Consider the following 14,504-nt stretch of genomic DNA (forward strand, 5'->3'; position numbering starts at 1 on the left):
AGCCAGTAGCTGGGGAGACACCCCGCTGAATGGCCAGAAACATTTAGGGAATTGGAGGGGGCCTGTACTCCGTTCCTGGGGTGTCCAGCTGGCTGGGCAGGCACACACTTACCTCTCCAGATGGATTTCCTCTGTACAGTACAGTTTCTGGTGTTTAGTATTTGGTGCTCATAGGTGTGATTTTAATTTTTAGCATTTTGTTTATATTTGTTTAAATATTAATACTATAAATATTTTATAATTTATAATGTCACATAGCCTTATAAATTTAAATATTTTAAAAGCTTCTCTTTAAAAACTATCCATTTTTTAAAATTTTCTATAAACTTTAAAATTTCTTCTTAAAAAAGCTTAAAATCTCTCCACTGTGTGTTCCTGCAATATCATAAAATAAAGTACCCCCCCCCCCCCTTTTTAAACTTCAATAGGGAGAAATCAGGACATAACCACAAACTACATAAGGCAAAAACCAAGCTCAAACAGTGCGAACAATCCAAAGCTCACTACCTGGGATTCATTTATAATCCTTTTGGTTTTCTTGAGGGGCTTGAATCACCTTTTTGGCCCGGCCCCGAGCAGCAAACATAACATAGCCTGCCTTCTAGATCTCAGCCTGCTCCATTTCACTGTGGCTGATGCTTCTGTTGACTATCACATGGAGCTGACATTTCCAAAACTGCTGAGGTCCCCCATTGTAACTGGCTCTCTTTAGGAACTAAAGCCATGCCATACATCAGCTGTTTCCCATGATCCCTCTATGTCTTTAAGGCCATTATCACCTGGGTGATTCTTAAATTATAAAGTTTAGCTGCCAGAGCAAGGTACTTTTTGTTTGTTTGTTTGTTTTGTTTTGTTAAGACAGGATTTCTCTGTGCAGCTTTGGAGCCTGTCCTGAAACTCATTCTGTAGACCAGGTTGGTCTCAAGCTCACAGAGATCCATTCACCTGCCTCTGCCTCCCAAGTGTTGGGATTAAAGGTGTGCCTCCACTGCCTAGCAGCAAGGTACATTCTTGAATATAAAAGCATGGAGGTGCAGCTTTAATACATAAACCTTGTTTTCGGGACAGGATAGGAACTATCATACCAAAATCCATCCTAATCCAAAGTATCTTGGAGACCTGTTATTGCCTCCTTGGTAGGCCCACTCCATGTGGTCACCTTTAGTCAAGATGGTGGTAAAATCATACAACATCCAAATTCTCCATGTCCAAAGATGAAGTCACATGACATCCACCTTCTCCAACCTTAGCAAAGACGATAACCAGCCTTGTGGCTTTGGCTCTCACACCGTCTCTGTTGAAAATGTTTAAAGCGTAAACACTGGGTCTGGGATCTGAAAGACATTTAAGGATGATGGGGTGTGTGGAATGCTTGTGTCTTAGGTGTATGCAAGTTAGTAAGAGTCTTCTGCCCTTTGTGCATTAACCAGGACTGGACAAATGCTACTAAAGAATCCTTCCTTCATTAACTCTAAGTGTGCAGAGTAATTCCTAGCTGGGGAGCCTGCTCAGCTGGTGGGGGAGCAGGAGTCTGGGAAGACAGGATTTCCTCTACAGGACACTCTGAATTCTCCAAACTGCTGATCAGCAGTACAGACACTGTCAGAGAGAAAAGGAAAAAGTGGGCAGAGAACCTGCAGGATAAGGTAAACTGCAGACCTCCAGGTCTCAAGCAGTTCCAACTTATGGGTTGGAAGAGGGCTCTGATCAAGCCCCAAGGCTTCTAGTACAGACAACAGGTTGGGTAGGGCTGGATGCCCACCAGGGAGCCTGCCTAGGAAAGCTGACAGGTTTGTCATTAGGAAGACAATAGAAGGGAGGGAATGGGTTGTAAGCTTCAAATGAATGAATCTGTGAGTGGTTGTGATGCTTGTTTGTCAGGGAACTCTGTATGTGCCGGAGACCCCTCTGTGCGGGCTGGTTAGGAAGAATTTGTCATGAGAAGATCAGTTCACCTGTTTTGGTTTGATTGATCCAGATTGAGGCAGATAAACTAGACTGTAAATTCACTTTCGCACCAAAGCCTGCTCCTTCTGCCCTCCGGGGCTGAGTTTCTGACACAAAAGGTCTAATTAAGACCTGGAACCCCTTCCCAAAGGAGGAAGGAATCCTGGTCCGTATTTAAAAGGAAAAGAATCCACCTGTGCAGCAGAGGGAACGCTGGGTAAAGGTCCTAATGAAAAGACACTAACTCCTGGCGCCCTTTAGGGAAAATTTGTCTCAATGAATGGCAAATTAACTGTTATTGTATGTTATGGTGTTTAAAATGTTAAATTGTTTGATCAAAAGGATATATCTGTAAAGATTAAGATGGCTGGATGCTTTCAATCTAAGCTATGGTTTTTCATCTTGAAATAATTCATGTGAGAAAGATACAAACCACACACCGATTAAAATAAGTAAGAGTGTATGAGACATACAGGGCACAGTGGCTCACACCTTTAATCCCAGCAAAAGGGAGACAAAGACAGGGAGGTCTCTGTCAATCTGAGGCCAGCTTGGTCTACATAGTGAGTTCCAGGCTAGCCCGGGGTTTGTAGAAAGACCCTGTCTCAAAACAAAAACAAACAAAAACAAAAACAACCAACCAAACACAAAAAAAATCCCAAACAAACAAAAGACATCAAAACAACAACAACAAAAGAGTATATGAATCTGAATCTGTTCATTTTGGCTGGAGACCAAGAGCAGATTCAAGTCTCAAATCTCCTGGTGTCAATGTAATGGATTAACTAAAAGTACTGTGGATCCCTGAGTGGCAGAATGTAAGTTCAGGTGTATGCTTGTGTCTGATTGGATCAAGGCAGGAAATACAAAGCCTTGTGGGTTTGCCTTTGTATGCACCTAGTGATTGTAGCTGGTGGTCATTTTATGGGAATCCCAGGTATGGATCAGGTCAGTGTCTTTCTTCCCATCCAGTATCTAATAAAGCTTGCCTCAAATTTGGCTCAAAAATTGTGGTTGTGGTTTTATTCTCACCCATATTAATGTTTTATGGACATAGGTTAAATAAAGACAGGGATAAAAATCATAAAAAATTGAAACCATGATCAGATTTCATCAAGCCAATGAAGAATTTGTCATATACAAAGACAATGTACTTAGTGTTGAGCATTTTAAAATGTTCCTAAGAATATAAACTGCCTTAAAGATGCATATCTAGGCATATATGTCTTCGTTAACTTTCGTAAGCTTTAGCTATTTGGGGAAACTGTGTCATGTAAGAACTGTGGTAAAAGTTAATTGTCTGTCTTTTGTTCTTATAGATGTCCCTGTAAAAGAACCAATCTTACTCTTCTCTCCTGTAATTACGTTCTTTGTGCTAAAATGAACCACCTCATAAAAATATGTTGGTTTAGATTTTACAAACATATACCATAAAGGGATAACGAATGAGGTGCTTAGATTCTCCATGAACTATATTATGGTTTAAAATATATTTTGGTACTAAAAAAATATCTTCATTTCAAAGTTATGTTTTTTAAGGCTTAAAATCTTAACAGGGATAAATTTAATTAGTTTATAAATTCTAATCTTGTAAGAGTTGCTAATTTATAGTAAACTGTTGAAACAGTTTTTAAGGCATCATGTCCCAGAATTGTGTTTGTAGTCATGTTAACTGCAAATGTAACTTATTTACAGAGAAAATTGGGGAGAGAAAGAGACCAATTTTTTTCTCCCATTATTTAGCCAAAGTTAAGTCTAAAACAGCTAACTTTTTTTAAAAGTTAAGTTTAAAAGTTAACTTGAAGTTTGTTCAATATAAGATAATATTCAAAGTCAGATATATAAAAAGTTAGTTATGGAGAATTGAATGTTCAACAACATGAGTTAAGTTTACTCTTATTTGGCAGGACATCTCCAGGCTCAAGGACAACCTCATCATTGAATGGGACATGGACTCCCATCAGTAAATTTGCATGCATACAGGTCAAGTATACATGGGAAATAAGACTACTAGAGTCTTCTGCTTTGTCTTCTGTTGTGTAGACAAGATCAGAAAACCTTCCTTCCTCCCTATAAGGAGACCTGGACTTTGAAAGTCCACCTAGACCAGGCTATATGAGTCACTTTCCAGAGACACAGAGACCAGCTTTTCAACCCTGCTCAAGTTGTAAACCTGGATGCCAACAAGTCTAATCACCACAGAAGGTTGAGGAGTTTAGCAGGGGACATTTGGAGATGGAGATTATTTATGTGGGATTCCCCTCTGTATGCTGTGAATACCTTTGGTCTTAGGCCTGCACAGGGCAGAATAGGGTAGGCAGGGAAAACTAAACTAAATGCGAGGAGAAAGAAGGTGGAGTGAGGGAGAAGACATGTAGCCCCACCAGAGACAGTTGCTGGAACTTTACCCAGTAAGCCATAGCATCGTGGCGATACACAGATTAATGGAGATGGGTTAAATCAATATGTAAGAGCTAGCCAATAAGAAGCTAGAGCTAATAGACCAAGCAGTGATTTAAATAATATAGTTGCTGTGTGATTATTTCGGGAGTCTGGGCTGCTGGAAAACAAACAAGCAGGCGCCTACTATAGATCATGATGGCCCTTCCTCCCTTTGGACTCAGGTAATATTTGTCATAATGCTTCCTATAGGACTAGCAGTGATGGCTCCCAAGAATTGGACTCTGATATAAAGAATTTTGCTAACTCTGATATATCTAGAAATAATAGGTTTTCAATAATTTATCCGAAACCTTTAAAAAGCTATACCTGGATACCAATCCAAATAATAGGTAGTTCTTGTAGATGATATATATTTTTTGAAGTTGAATAGAGCCTTGAAACCCTGGAGCAAGGATTATGTGCCGGTTTGAAGGAAGAGGGCTGTTACTATGCTAATAAGTCAGTAATGGTTAGAAACACGGTGAAACACCCAAAGGAAAGGAAAGTCCTAGAGAGCTCCTGGTACTCTTGGAATGGTTGCTGGGTTTAAAAAGTTTGGTTAATGTTTCTAGCAGGATCCTTCTTTCTGACTGTACTATGATGGTCATTCAGACCATGCATTCTGAGCTGTTTGGCCCAGTTTAATCACCACTTGGAGAGAGGCTAAGAAGCTACAAATGGCTCTGATCTCAGAGTCAGTGTGGTGATAAAACAGGAGGACCCTGAGTGTTCAGTTTCCTATGGCATGGATTTTTAATAGCTTTAACAGGTGAGAATGGTGTAGAAGAAACTTGAAGTGATTGATGTTGTAAAGAATTTACCAGTAGATTTGCCTAGGAGACATTAAATCACACAATGTAGAATTTAGCTAAGGGAGAGCTGCCTGGTGCCCATGGAGGTCAGAAGAGAGCAGTGGCTTCCCTGGAAAGTATCTAGTAAAACATACTCTGTTAGAAAATTTCTAATGCCTGGTATGCTAATTTAAATGAAAAAATGTCAAGATGCCTTGGAGCCTCTTATACTCCTATGAGTAATCCCAAGAGTCATTACTGTTTCCTTACCTGGGATGAATAAAAGACCCCCAGATCTACTGCCATTCTTTATTGCCACCACCACTACTACTATTGTTGCTAGAGTGTCGAGGGCACCACAGCATGCACTCAAAGGTCAGAAGACAGTTTTGTGGAGTTAGTTCTCACTTTCCACCTTTACGTGAGTTCCAAGAATCAAATTCAGGCCTTCAGGCTTCCAAGGCAAGCTCTTTACCTACTGAGCCATCTCACTGCAACCCGTCTCCCAGGGCCGTTCTTATCCTGACCTCCTATTGGGAGTCCACGCTCCTGAGTAACTTATAGACAAGGAAGCAAAGCCCTGTGCCCTGACTGAGGTGAGATGCTGTGTTTCTCCATGCACACACATCCTGAACCAACAGCCAGTCTTCAGTTTGTTCTTCGGTAATTTCTTACACATGTGTAATATATTTAGATCATATTCATACTCCTATTTCTCCCACAACTTTTCCTGGACTTTCTCAACTTTATCTCCTCCTTCTCTTTTTGTAACCTACTGACAGCTGACATTACCTAGGAAACTGGGTGTGACCATCTAATCCCAGTGCTGGGATAGGAATGGAGATAGGAGGATTGCTGGGCATCTTGGCTGCCAGCCTAGCTGAAAAGAAGATGTTCTATGTTTACTCAGAGGAGACCTTGCTTCAAAGGAGTAAAGCAGGCCATGGTAGAGGGGGATGCTGGTCTCCACATGCACATGCATGGGCATGTGAACTCGCACACACAGGTCCACACACATGTATCAGCCCCCTCACAGAAACCATGGTGAGCTTCATTCTCATTTGAAAAAATTTAATCAGTATTCTTGAAATCAGGAAGAAGAATAAAGAGAAACTCACAGATGGGAGAAAATGCTTACACATCATGAATTCTGTAAAGACCCGAATCCTCAGGCCGGGGATACTGCTTAGATGGTAAAGTGTTTGCCATGTGAGCATAAGGAATCAAGTTCAATCCTCAGAGCTCATGCAAAACGCCAGGCATGGTAGTTCATGCTTGTGGTCCCAGACCTGGAGATAGGAGGGTGGCTGCGGCCCTGGCCAGCCTTATGCAGCTTATGCAGCCTACGTGACAAACTCCTGAGTCAGTGAGAGATGCTGGATCTTCATTAAGTTTCCTGTTGCTGTGATAAACTACTCCAACAAAATTGTTTAGAGGAGAAAAGATTTATTTAGTTTGCAGTTCCATGTTGTTGTCTATTATTGCTGGAACTTGACCAGAACAGAGAGCATGTCTGTACCTCTCCACTGCCATAACAATCAGACTCCCCTTACTTCCAAAACATACCCTCATGGTGGTCTCAAGGTAAAAATGAGACCCTGTCTCAAACAAAACAAAAACAAGATGGAGGCCAAAGGTGACCTTTGGTGTGAACACACACACACACACACACACACACACACACACACACTGGGGGGGGCACAGGGGAGGACAAACGAGGAAACAGCTGCAGTTAAGTCCTTCATTTTCACAGGGGAAGGAACTGGCATACATTGTGGGTTTTGTGGGTTAAGTTCAGTCACCCCGCAGGGTCATTTTGGCAGCAGGTGCTACAGACAGATGAGACATCAGTTTCTGGTGCAGGACATAGCAGACTTCTTGCAGATCCAGTATTTCTCCACCGCACATGGAGCATCATTCCAGCCATCATCTCTGAATTCTGCACAGTCTTCTTCTCTGTCATTGTTGGGCTCTCCTTTGTTCCAATATTTCATGAAACTGCAAAACCAATTGAGGTTTGAATGAGAATGGCTACCAGGGCTCATATATTTGAATGCTTGGTCTTCAGTAGGTGGAACTGTCCAGCAAGGATTAGGAGATGTGGCCATGTTGGAGGAGAGAGTGTCATTGGGGGTGGGCTTTGCGGTTTTAAAAGTCCACAACATTCCTAGTTAGCTTTCTCTGTCTTGTGCTTATGGACTGAGATGTGGAGTATTAGCTGCTTCTCCAGCACCATGCCTGTTTTCTTGCTGCCATGCTCCATGACATGATGCTCTGGAACTCTAACTCTCTGTAGCCATGAACCCCAATTAAATGCTATTCTTTCATAAATTTCCTTGGCCAACACCCATAGAAGTATGAGAATTAGTCCCACCTCCTCTTTATCAACTGTTTCCCCCTCCTCATCTCTCCTGTGTGTGCTTATTGTGTGTGTGTGTGTGTGTGTGTGTGTGTGTTTATGTGCAGAAACACGTACACATTTATGGTTGTATATGCAGAGGCCATAGGTCAACCCTAGGCATTTTTAATCACTTTCCACCTTGATTTTAGAGGCAGGGTCTCTCACCGGCCTAAAATTCACTAATTCAGCTAAACTGTCTGTTTAATGAGCATCAGGGATCTACTGTTTCTGCCTTTCCAGTGCTGAGATGACAAGCCCATGCCAAAACACTTGGCTTTCGTATGTGGTTTCAGAGGATAGAACTCAGGTCCTCATGCTTGTATCGTATGATGGTCAGTTTTCACTGTCAACTTGACACAACTTAGAGTCACCTACAAAGACAGTCTTAGGGATTGTCTGTATTGGACTGGTCTGCGGCAGTGTCTGTGGAGGATTTTCTAAATTATGTTAAGAGATGTGGGAAGACCCAGCCTACTGTGAGCAGCACCACTACCTAGGCAGGGGGCCCTGAACTGTGTAAGAGTGGGGAAATACAGCAAGTGAGCATGTATGCTTTCATTTCTTTTTCCTCTCTACTGTGGAGGTGATGTCACCAACTGCCTCAGCTTCCCACAATGACAGACTGGGACCTCAGATTATAAAAGGTGAACCAAATCATTTTCTCCCCTAACTTGCTTTTAGTCGGTGTTTTATCAGAGTAACAGAAATGAAACTAGAACACACAGCAAGCAATTTATCAACTCTCCATCACTGCCCCTCAACATGTTTCTGTCATTGGAATGGGATGCTTTCACTTCTGCCCCACGTGCATTACAGCAGATGTGACCTGTTCTGGGTCAATGAGGACCCAAGTCCTTTGACCTTGGCCCATGATCCTTGTGACCTTCCATGTTTGAAGAGGGTCATTTTACTGAAGGTTTCTTCTTCAAATATCACCAACCAACTCAAATTCCACAGACTTAACTATCTTCATCCTCAAGATTCTGTACAGTAAGCTCCTATATACCCTACTCAGGGCCAAAGCAGAGGAACAGCATCTACATCCCTGAACCCATGGACATGTCCCACTGGCCAGTCCTAAGCCTGCTATACGACTTTAGTTATTTATTCCCACGGGCACCAGAATAAGACTTCTTGTCTTCAATGCCTCCCCATACATGTACATGTGCAACAACCCCACAGATATGCCCATGCACCTACCCCACACTCATGTCCGTGCCCCCGCCCCACACGTGTGTACACACAGTGGAGAAAGTAGTCTGGTGTTGGTTTTGTTTTGCTTGTTTGTTTTTAACCGGCATTCATATCTCCCTCCCCCGCCCCCCGCTTTCTGACTATGGATATTATAGAACCAGTTTCCCCAAGGTCCTGCTAGCATGCCTTCACCATTATGGTGAACTGTACCCTCCAACTCTGAGCCAAATCAGTCATTCCTTACATTCATTTTATCAGGCATTTAGTTATAGCAACAAGAACACACTATCCCATAGAGTTTCTGTTAATATATTTCATTTAAATGTCTCATGCAGACAACAAACCTCTTCCTCCCCCTCCTCCTTCTCCTCCCCCCTCCTCCTCTCCCTGCCTCCTCCTCCTCCTCCTCCTCCTCCTCTTCCATATTTGCTGGTGGATAAGATGCACTTGGCATTTTATCAGCACATGGTTATGAAGAGTTTCTTCCTTCATGAATAATGTCTTTTATGTGGAGAGAGATATGTTATGGAGACACATCCAAAGGAGAACTCTAGCCAGCATTTGCTCGTGCCATTGTGGTTTGAGTGTGAAATGTCTCCCGCAGGCTCAGTGTTTGAACACCCAGCCCCCAGCTGGCACTGTCTGAGAAGGTTGTAGAACCTTCAGGCATTGGGGGAAGCAGATCACTGGCGTGGGCCTCAAGTTCTTACAGCCTGACCACTTGTTTATTCTCAGCTTCCTGACTGCCATTGCCATATGACCAGTCACCTCCAACTCCTACTGCCATGCCATACCCACCATGAAACAATATGTCCCCTGGATCTGTGAGCCACGAAAATCCTTTCTCTCTTAAGCCATCCTTATCACAGGGACAGATGTAACACACCACCCAATGCTATAAGCTGCTCCTCTTTCCCAGACTTGCCTGAACAGCAAATGTGAACCATCCAGCCAGTGCCACATGCCTTCATGCTTCAGGTCTGACAGACCCATCCAGGCATAGCCTTTCTCTTTAGACATCTGCTGCAGGAAGCTCTGGAGGGCAAAGAAGCAGTCAGCTAGAGACTACTTACCTTGTAGTCTCCCTATTATTCTTCTGCCCCAACTCTAAGCAGGAAGTTCTGCTTGCAGTCTGATAGTCATCTTTCCAGGGCCCCACAGGTCTCATGGCTCCCACCTCTGTATCCTGTTTGTTCTGAGTTGCCTTTTGTGGTACATGCTAATATTGCCTGCCTGTCTGCCTTATGAGTTCTGAGCATGCTCAGATGGATTAACTCACCACTAGGTACAAGGGCTAAAGCCAGCTTGTACCAGTTCTTCATTTCTGATCATGCACATGATCTCTTTTGAGCTCCTCATTGAGGGATGACCCATTGGTAACATGAATTTGGTCGGTATGGCAGCATTTACAACAGGGGAGTCGGCAAATGGTAGACACTGGACTTTCCTTTAAAGTTCAGTAAAGGAAGTCATTCAGTGCTTCCCAGTGTACCAACAGAAGCCACTTGCATTTTGTGTTACCCAAAGCACCCACTCATATTTAGAAACTGTACGGTGGAGGTGGCGGTGGTTGCGGCGGTGGTGGTGGTGGTGTGTATGAAACATGGTGCTTGGGACATTTTTCTTTCTGCTTTTCCTTTCTTCCTTTCCCAGGTGGAGTAAGCAGCACTCGCCCATAATCCAAACTTGCCAATGCCTGTGGTCAGACACATGCACCAGAACTGTTTGGATCCCACCAGACATACCTGCTCCTCATCACTTTTGATAACCACTAGTTGGGCTCCTACTTCGCTGCAGGCGGTGACAGAGTCATGCCAGTTCTGTTGGAACTTGGAGAAGTAGTAACAGTTTCCTTGGAAGAGGGTCCAGTCCCAGGGGCAGGGGCGGCACAGGCGGTCTATTGGGGGAGGTTGGTCAGGATGGTCATGTGCTTGGATGCCCATTTCCGTGCCCACCCAGGTTTCAAGCCCTGTAGGAGCTCCTCAGACACAGCACCCTGGGAAGCCATTCCTCTCTTCTCTCTGAGAATATACCTCACCACGAGAGAACCTAGAAGTCCTGGCATCCCCCTCAAGCCTGGGAGAAGTATAAGCTTAGAGCTCAGGACAGACCTTTGGAGATTTACTAACTGAATTTCAGCCATGTTCACTGTTCTTTTTGAGTACTAACTTCCATTGACCCTAATTTCAACCAACCAGTGAATAAATTAACTAATATGTGTGTGTGTGTGTGTGTGTGTGTGTGTGTGTGTGTGTGTGTGTGTGTGTAGTCGTGCCCATGCCATGGCGTGGCTGTGGAGGGCAGATGACAACTTCAGAGAGTGAGTTCTCCCCACTTCCTGGGGAGTCCCAGGAAGCAAGCTTAGGTCATTAAACTTGAGGGCAGGTGGTTTTAACTGCTGAGCAATACTGTCACCCCCTCATCATCTCCTTTACATAAAGTTATCAAATCAAATGAGAAGACACAGAGGCTCAGAGATGGGTGGTGGATGAAGCTTCTGAGTCCCCAGGGCCTTCTGCCTTCCCCTCACTCACTTATTTGAGGCTTCAGTTGGCTCATCTCCTTGTAAACCTTCTCCTTCTTCACCTGTTCTTGTCCCTGGGTGTTGGCAATACTGGAGACTGTGACAAGAAAAGGAGTCTGCAATTATTAAATACTTTATAAGTCATGGCCTGCTCTGGTTCCCCAGGGAGATTTAAAAAACAAACAAACAAACAAACAAACAAACACAGTATCTTGTTTAATACCTCTTTTTAAAATTGCAGGTGGGTGTGGGTGTGCATGTGTATTTGTGACTGTGGACATGCTGTCACATACCTGAGGAGCCAGAGGATAGACAACTCTGGGTTTGTTTGATATGGGGTCTCTTGTTCACCACCATGTAAGTCAGGTTAACTGGCCTACCAGCTTCCAGGGTTCTCCTATCTCTGCTGTCCGTCTCACCATAGCCAGGGTTACAGAAACATGCCTTATCATGTCCTGCTTCACATGTGTTCTGGGATCCAAACTCTCAGGTCCTCATGTTTCTTTGACAAGTGCTTTTTTAACCAGGAGGCTATCTATCTAGCTGCTGGTTTAATACCTCTCAAGGATGAGGAAATCTGATATTCAGAGGAGACTGAACGGCCAGGGTAAGTGGAGCCCGGACCCTCCTCTACTCTAGAAGGGAGAAGGGCTCTGAGAAGTTCCTGACTGTTACCCTACCTCCCCGATCCCCCATTCCTGCCTGACCTTTGATGAGGACAGCCAGAAGGAGAACAGCAGAGAGCGTGAGGCACAACAGCTGCAGCACAACAGGGACATGGCCGTGGCACAGGTGCCCTGCAGGAGAGAAGGAGGGAGTTCCATCACAACAGCGTCCCTGACTCGCTATGACACCAGCGTCCTCTTCCCAGGACTATGGCTTTCACCGCCCCGGGAAGCCATTGTACCTGTGTTTCAGCTTTTACTTCCCTAAGATCCAAGATGCTTTTCTAACTCAACCATTCCATAGCTGAATAGTCCAGTCCTCGTTTTCCTTCTTTCTAGGACTCAAGATTCTAAAAACCTGTGTCTATCTCTCTAGAATCCCAGAACTTTCATTCCTCTCCACTGTCTCTGAAGAACGGCCCTGACATGTCGAGGAGTTCAACTCCCAGACTCTACCACACCGCTCTAGGCTTTCAGCTGTCACCACCCCCAGAGCCCCAGAGTCTAGAGTCGTGTGCTCTCCCTTTCAAAGACCCAGGAGGACAAATTTCTTCAGAATATAGTTCAGTCCCTTCAGACTCAACCACACCAGCATTTAAGAACCCAGGTTTGTATCCTTGAATATTTTAGGGCACATTTGAGCTTCTGTCTGCCTCAGACTCAGAGTTCAGTCTCCCAGATAGCCACCCTAAGACACAGGACTCTAAAAACTCAGCTTCTACTTGTAGAATACACAATCTTTGCTTAGTAGAATGGAGGAGTCTAGTTCTAGCCTTTGCTTCTACAGGACCCCAGAAGTCCAGCCCTCAGGCTCCACATCAATTGTGAGCTTCCCCTCCATTGAACTGAGAAGTAGAGTTTTCAGCCTCCAACTCCATAGCACACCCAGGTTCCCCGCCCTAAACCTTGAGTGCCATCCTCAGCCTCCACCCTATAGAAACCAGGAGTCCAGTCCTTAGCCCCTACTTCCATACTACACAGAGGTCCAATCTCCATCTTCCTCTTCCCTCAGTCTTAGAGATTCAGACTTCCATTCTCCCCCTCCCCAGGACACAGATGGCTGAAGAAACCTGTCTTTTCCCTTCTCCCTTTACCTGCAGCTCTTTTGAGGACATAGGGTGGTTCGAATCTGAAGCCTTTGATGGAGAATCTGGTGCCGCTGGTTATCAGGTGTTCCTCATCTGAGTGGACAGAGCATCAGTCACATCCTTGGCAAACTGAGACTTGAGGTGACCCCACTGAGACCCCTCTCTAAGTCCCCAGAATCTAGGACCATTCTTACCCAGGGAGCACAGCTGCTGCATCCTTCCGTCCTCAGAGTCATTCATGTTTCACTGATGTCCTACTGTGCTGGCGACTGATGGGGACAATAACATCTATTTACCATGCACTGTTACTCACTCCTTGAATCTATTCCGAGTCAGGAAGTGAAACAAGGAACTGTGAGACAGGAAGATGCTAGAGGGAGATGGCCAAACCTCTGACACACCATTCCATGTAACTACCATTTCTGGAATGGAAGGGCATGCAGCAGCTCTACTGTTCTTAGAAACACGGTCCTCTCTGATCTGGTGATATGCTGTCTCGTTTTGAAGATGCCATCACTTCCAGTCCATTTGTGTTGACTTGGGAGAGGAGGTTTGTATTGATTAACTGTGAACTTAACACAATCTAGAACACCCTGAGTCTTGGTGATGGGCTGTCTATACTAAGTTAGTTAACTGATGTGGGAAGACTCAGCCCGTTCCCTAAGCAGAGAGGGGAGATACACACACACACACACACACACACACACACACACACACACACACACACACACACACACACTGGAATACAGCTAAATGAAAGCAAGCATGGATTCACTTCTTTTTGCTCTCGACTGTGGATGTGACCAGCTGTCTCCAGCTCTCGCTGCTTGGACTCCCGCAATGATAGAATGAGATTTTGGAACGGTGAGCTAAAATAAATGCTTTCTTCAAGTTGTTTTTTGTCAGAGCCTTTTATCACAGCAACAGAAATGAAACTAGGCTCGGGTTAAATCATAGCTGTCCTTATTTGTTTAATGCACTGTGTAGTCAGGCACTTTCCTAACTGATTCCTGCACTGATCTATTTAACGACCCAGGCTGTAGCAGGTGCTATGACTGCTGTTTTACTATTAGATCTGTTTGAAGCACAGACTATTCACATAGCTGGCCCAAGGATATACAGCTGTTAATTAGTGGAGCTGGAAAGAACCCAAACAGTGTCTTCTACAGCTCACATTGTGGTTCAAAAATAGTCACAGAGGTTCAAGGAGGAAACAAAATGATTCTTAGCAGCTTGGTGCAAAACCTGTCCCAACCTGGAAACACTCAGGTCGCCAGTACTAGATGAATAAATAAGAATAGTTTTTTTTTTTTTTTTTGCTTGTTTTTTGTCAGAGGAAAGACTATGCCACAATAAAAAGAAATTTACTTTTTGGGGTGTGGGGGGCTAGTGGTGTTAGGAGTCAGGCATTATGCTGGCTTACCCTGTCATCTGACAGGATGCACCCAGGCA

At 44.2% G+C, this 14,504-nt stretch overlaps 1 protein-coding gene across 1 annotated transcript; it reads right to left on the minus strand.

Annotated features, from left to right (window-relative positions):
* Positions 1-7,027: 7,027 nt before the first annotated feature.
* On the minus strand, positions 7,028-13,349 carry LOC119825215 (CD209 antigen-like protein C). Its single transcript, XM_038345947.1, has 7 exons — positions 13,247-13,349; positions 13,059-13,145; positions 12,007-12,096; positions 11,310-11,396; positions 10,521-10,672; positions 9,701-9,810; positions 7,028-7,178 (listed from the first exon to the last, which is right to left on the minus strand). Exons 1-7 carry the CDS (start codon positions 13,290-13,292, stop codon positions 7,028-7,030), a joined length of 723 nt encoding a protein of 240 aa, XP_038201875.1. The 5' UTR covers positions 13,293-13,349.
* Positions 13,350-14,504: the final 1,155 nt, after the last annotated feature.

The sequence above is a fragment of the Arvicola amphibius genome, chromosome 10 (genome assembly GCF_903992535.2).
Source record: "Arvicola amphibius chromosome 10, mArvAmp1.2, whole genome shotgun sequence".
NCBI classification, from domain to species: Eukaryota; Metazoa; Chordata; class Mammalia; order Rodentia; family Cricetidae; genus Arvicola; species Arvicola amphibius.

What these genes read in the sequence shown, in the direction of transcription:
- LOC119825215 (XM_038345947.1), bottom strand. Translation starts at nt 13,292, where the DNA reads ATGAATGACTCTGAGGACGGAAGGATGCAGCAGCTGTGCTCCCTGG. An exon ending in GCAGCAGCTGTGCTCCCTGG is followed by an intron (nt 13,146 to 13,246) that starts GTAAGAATGGTC and finishes CTGTCCACTCAG; the next exon opens with ATGAGGAACACCTGATAACC. An exon ending in TCAAAAGTGATGAGGAGCAG is followed by an intron (nt 9,811 to 10,520) that starts GTATGTCTGGTG and finishes TTTGCCCTCCAG; the next exon opens with AGCTTCCTGCAGCAGATGTC.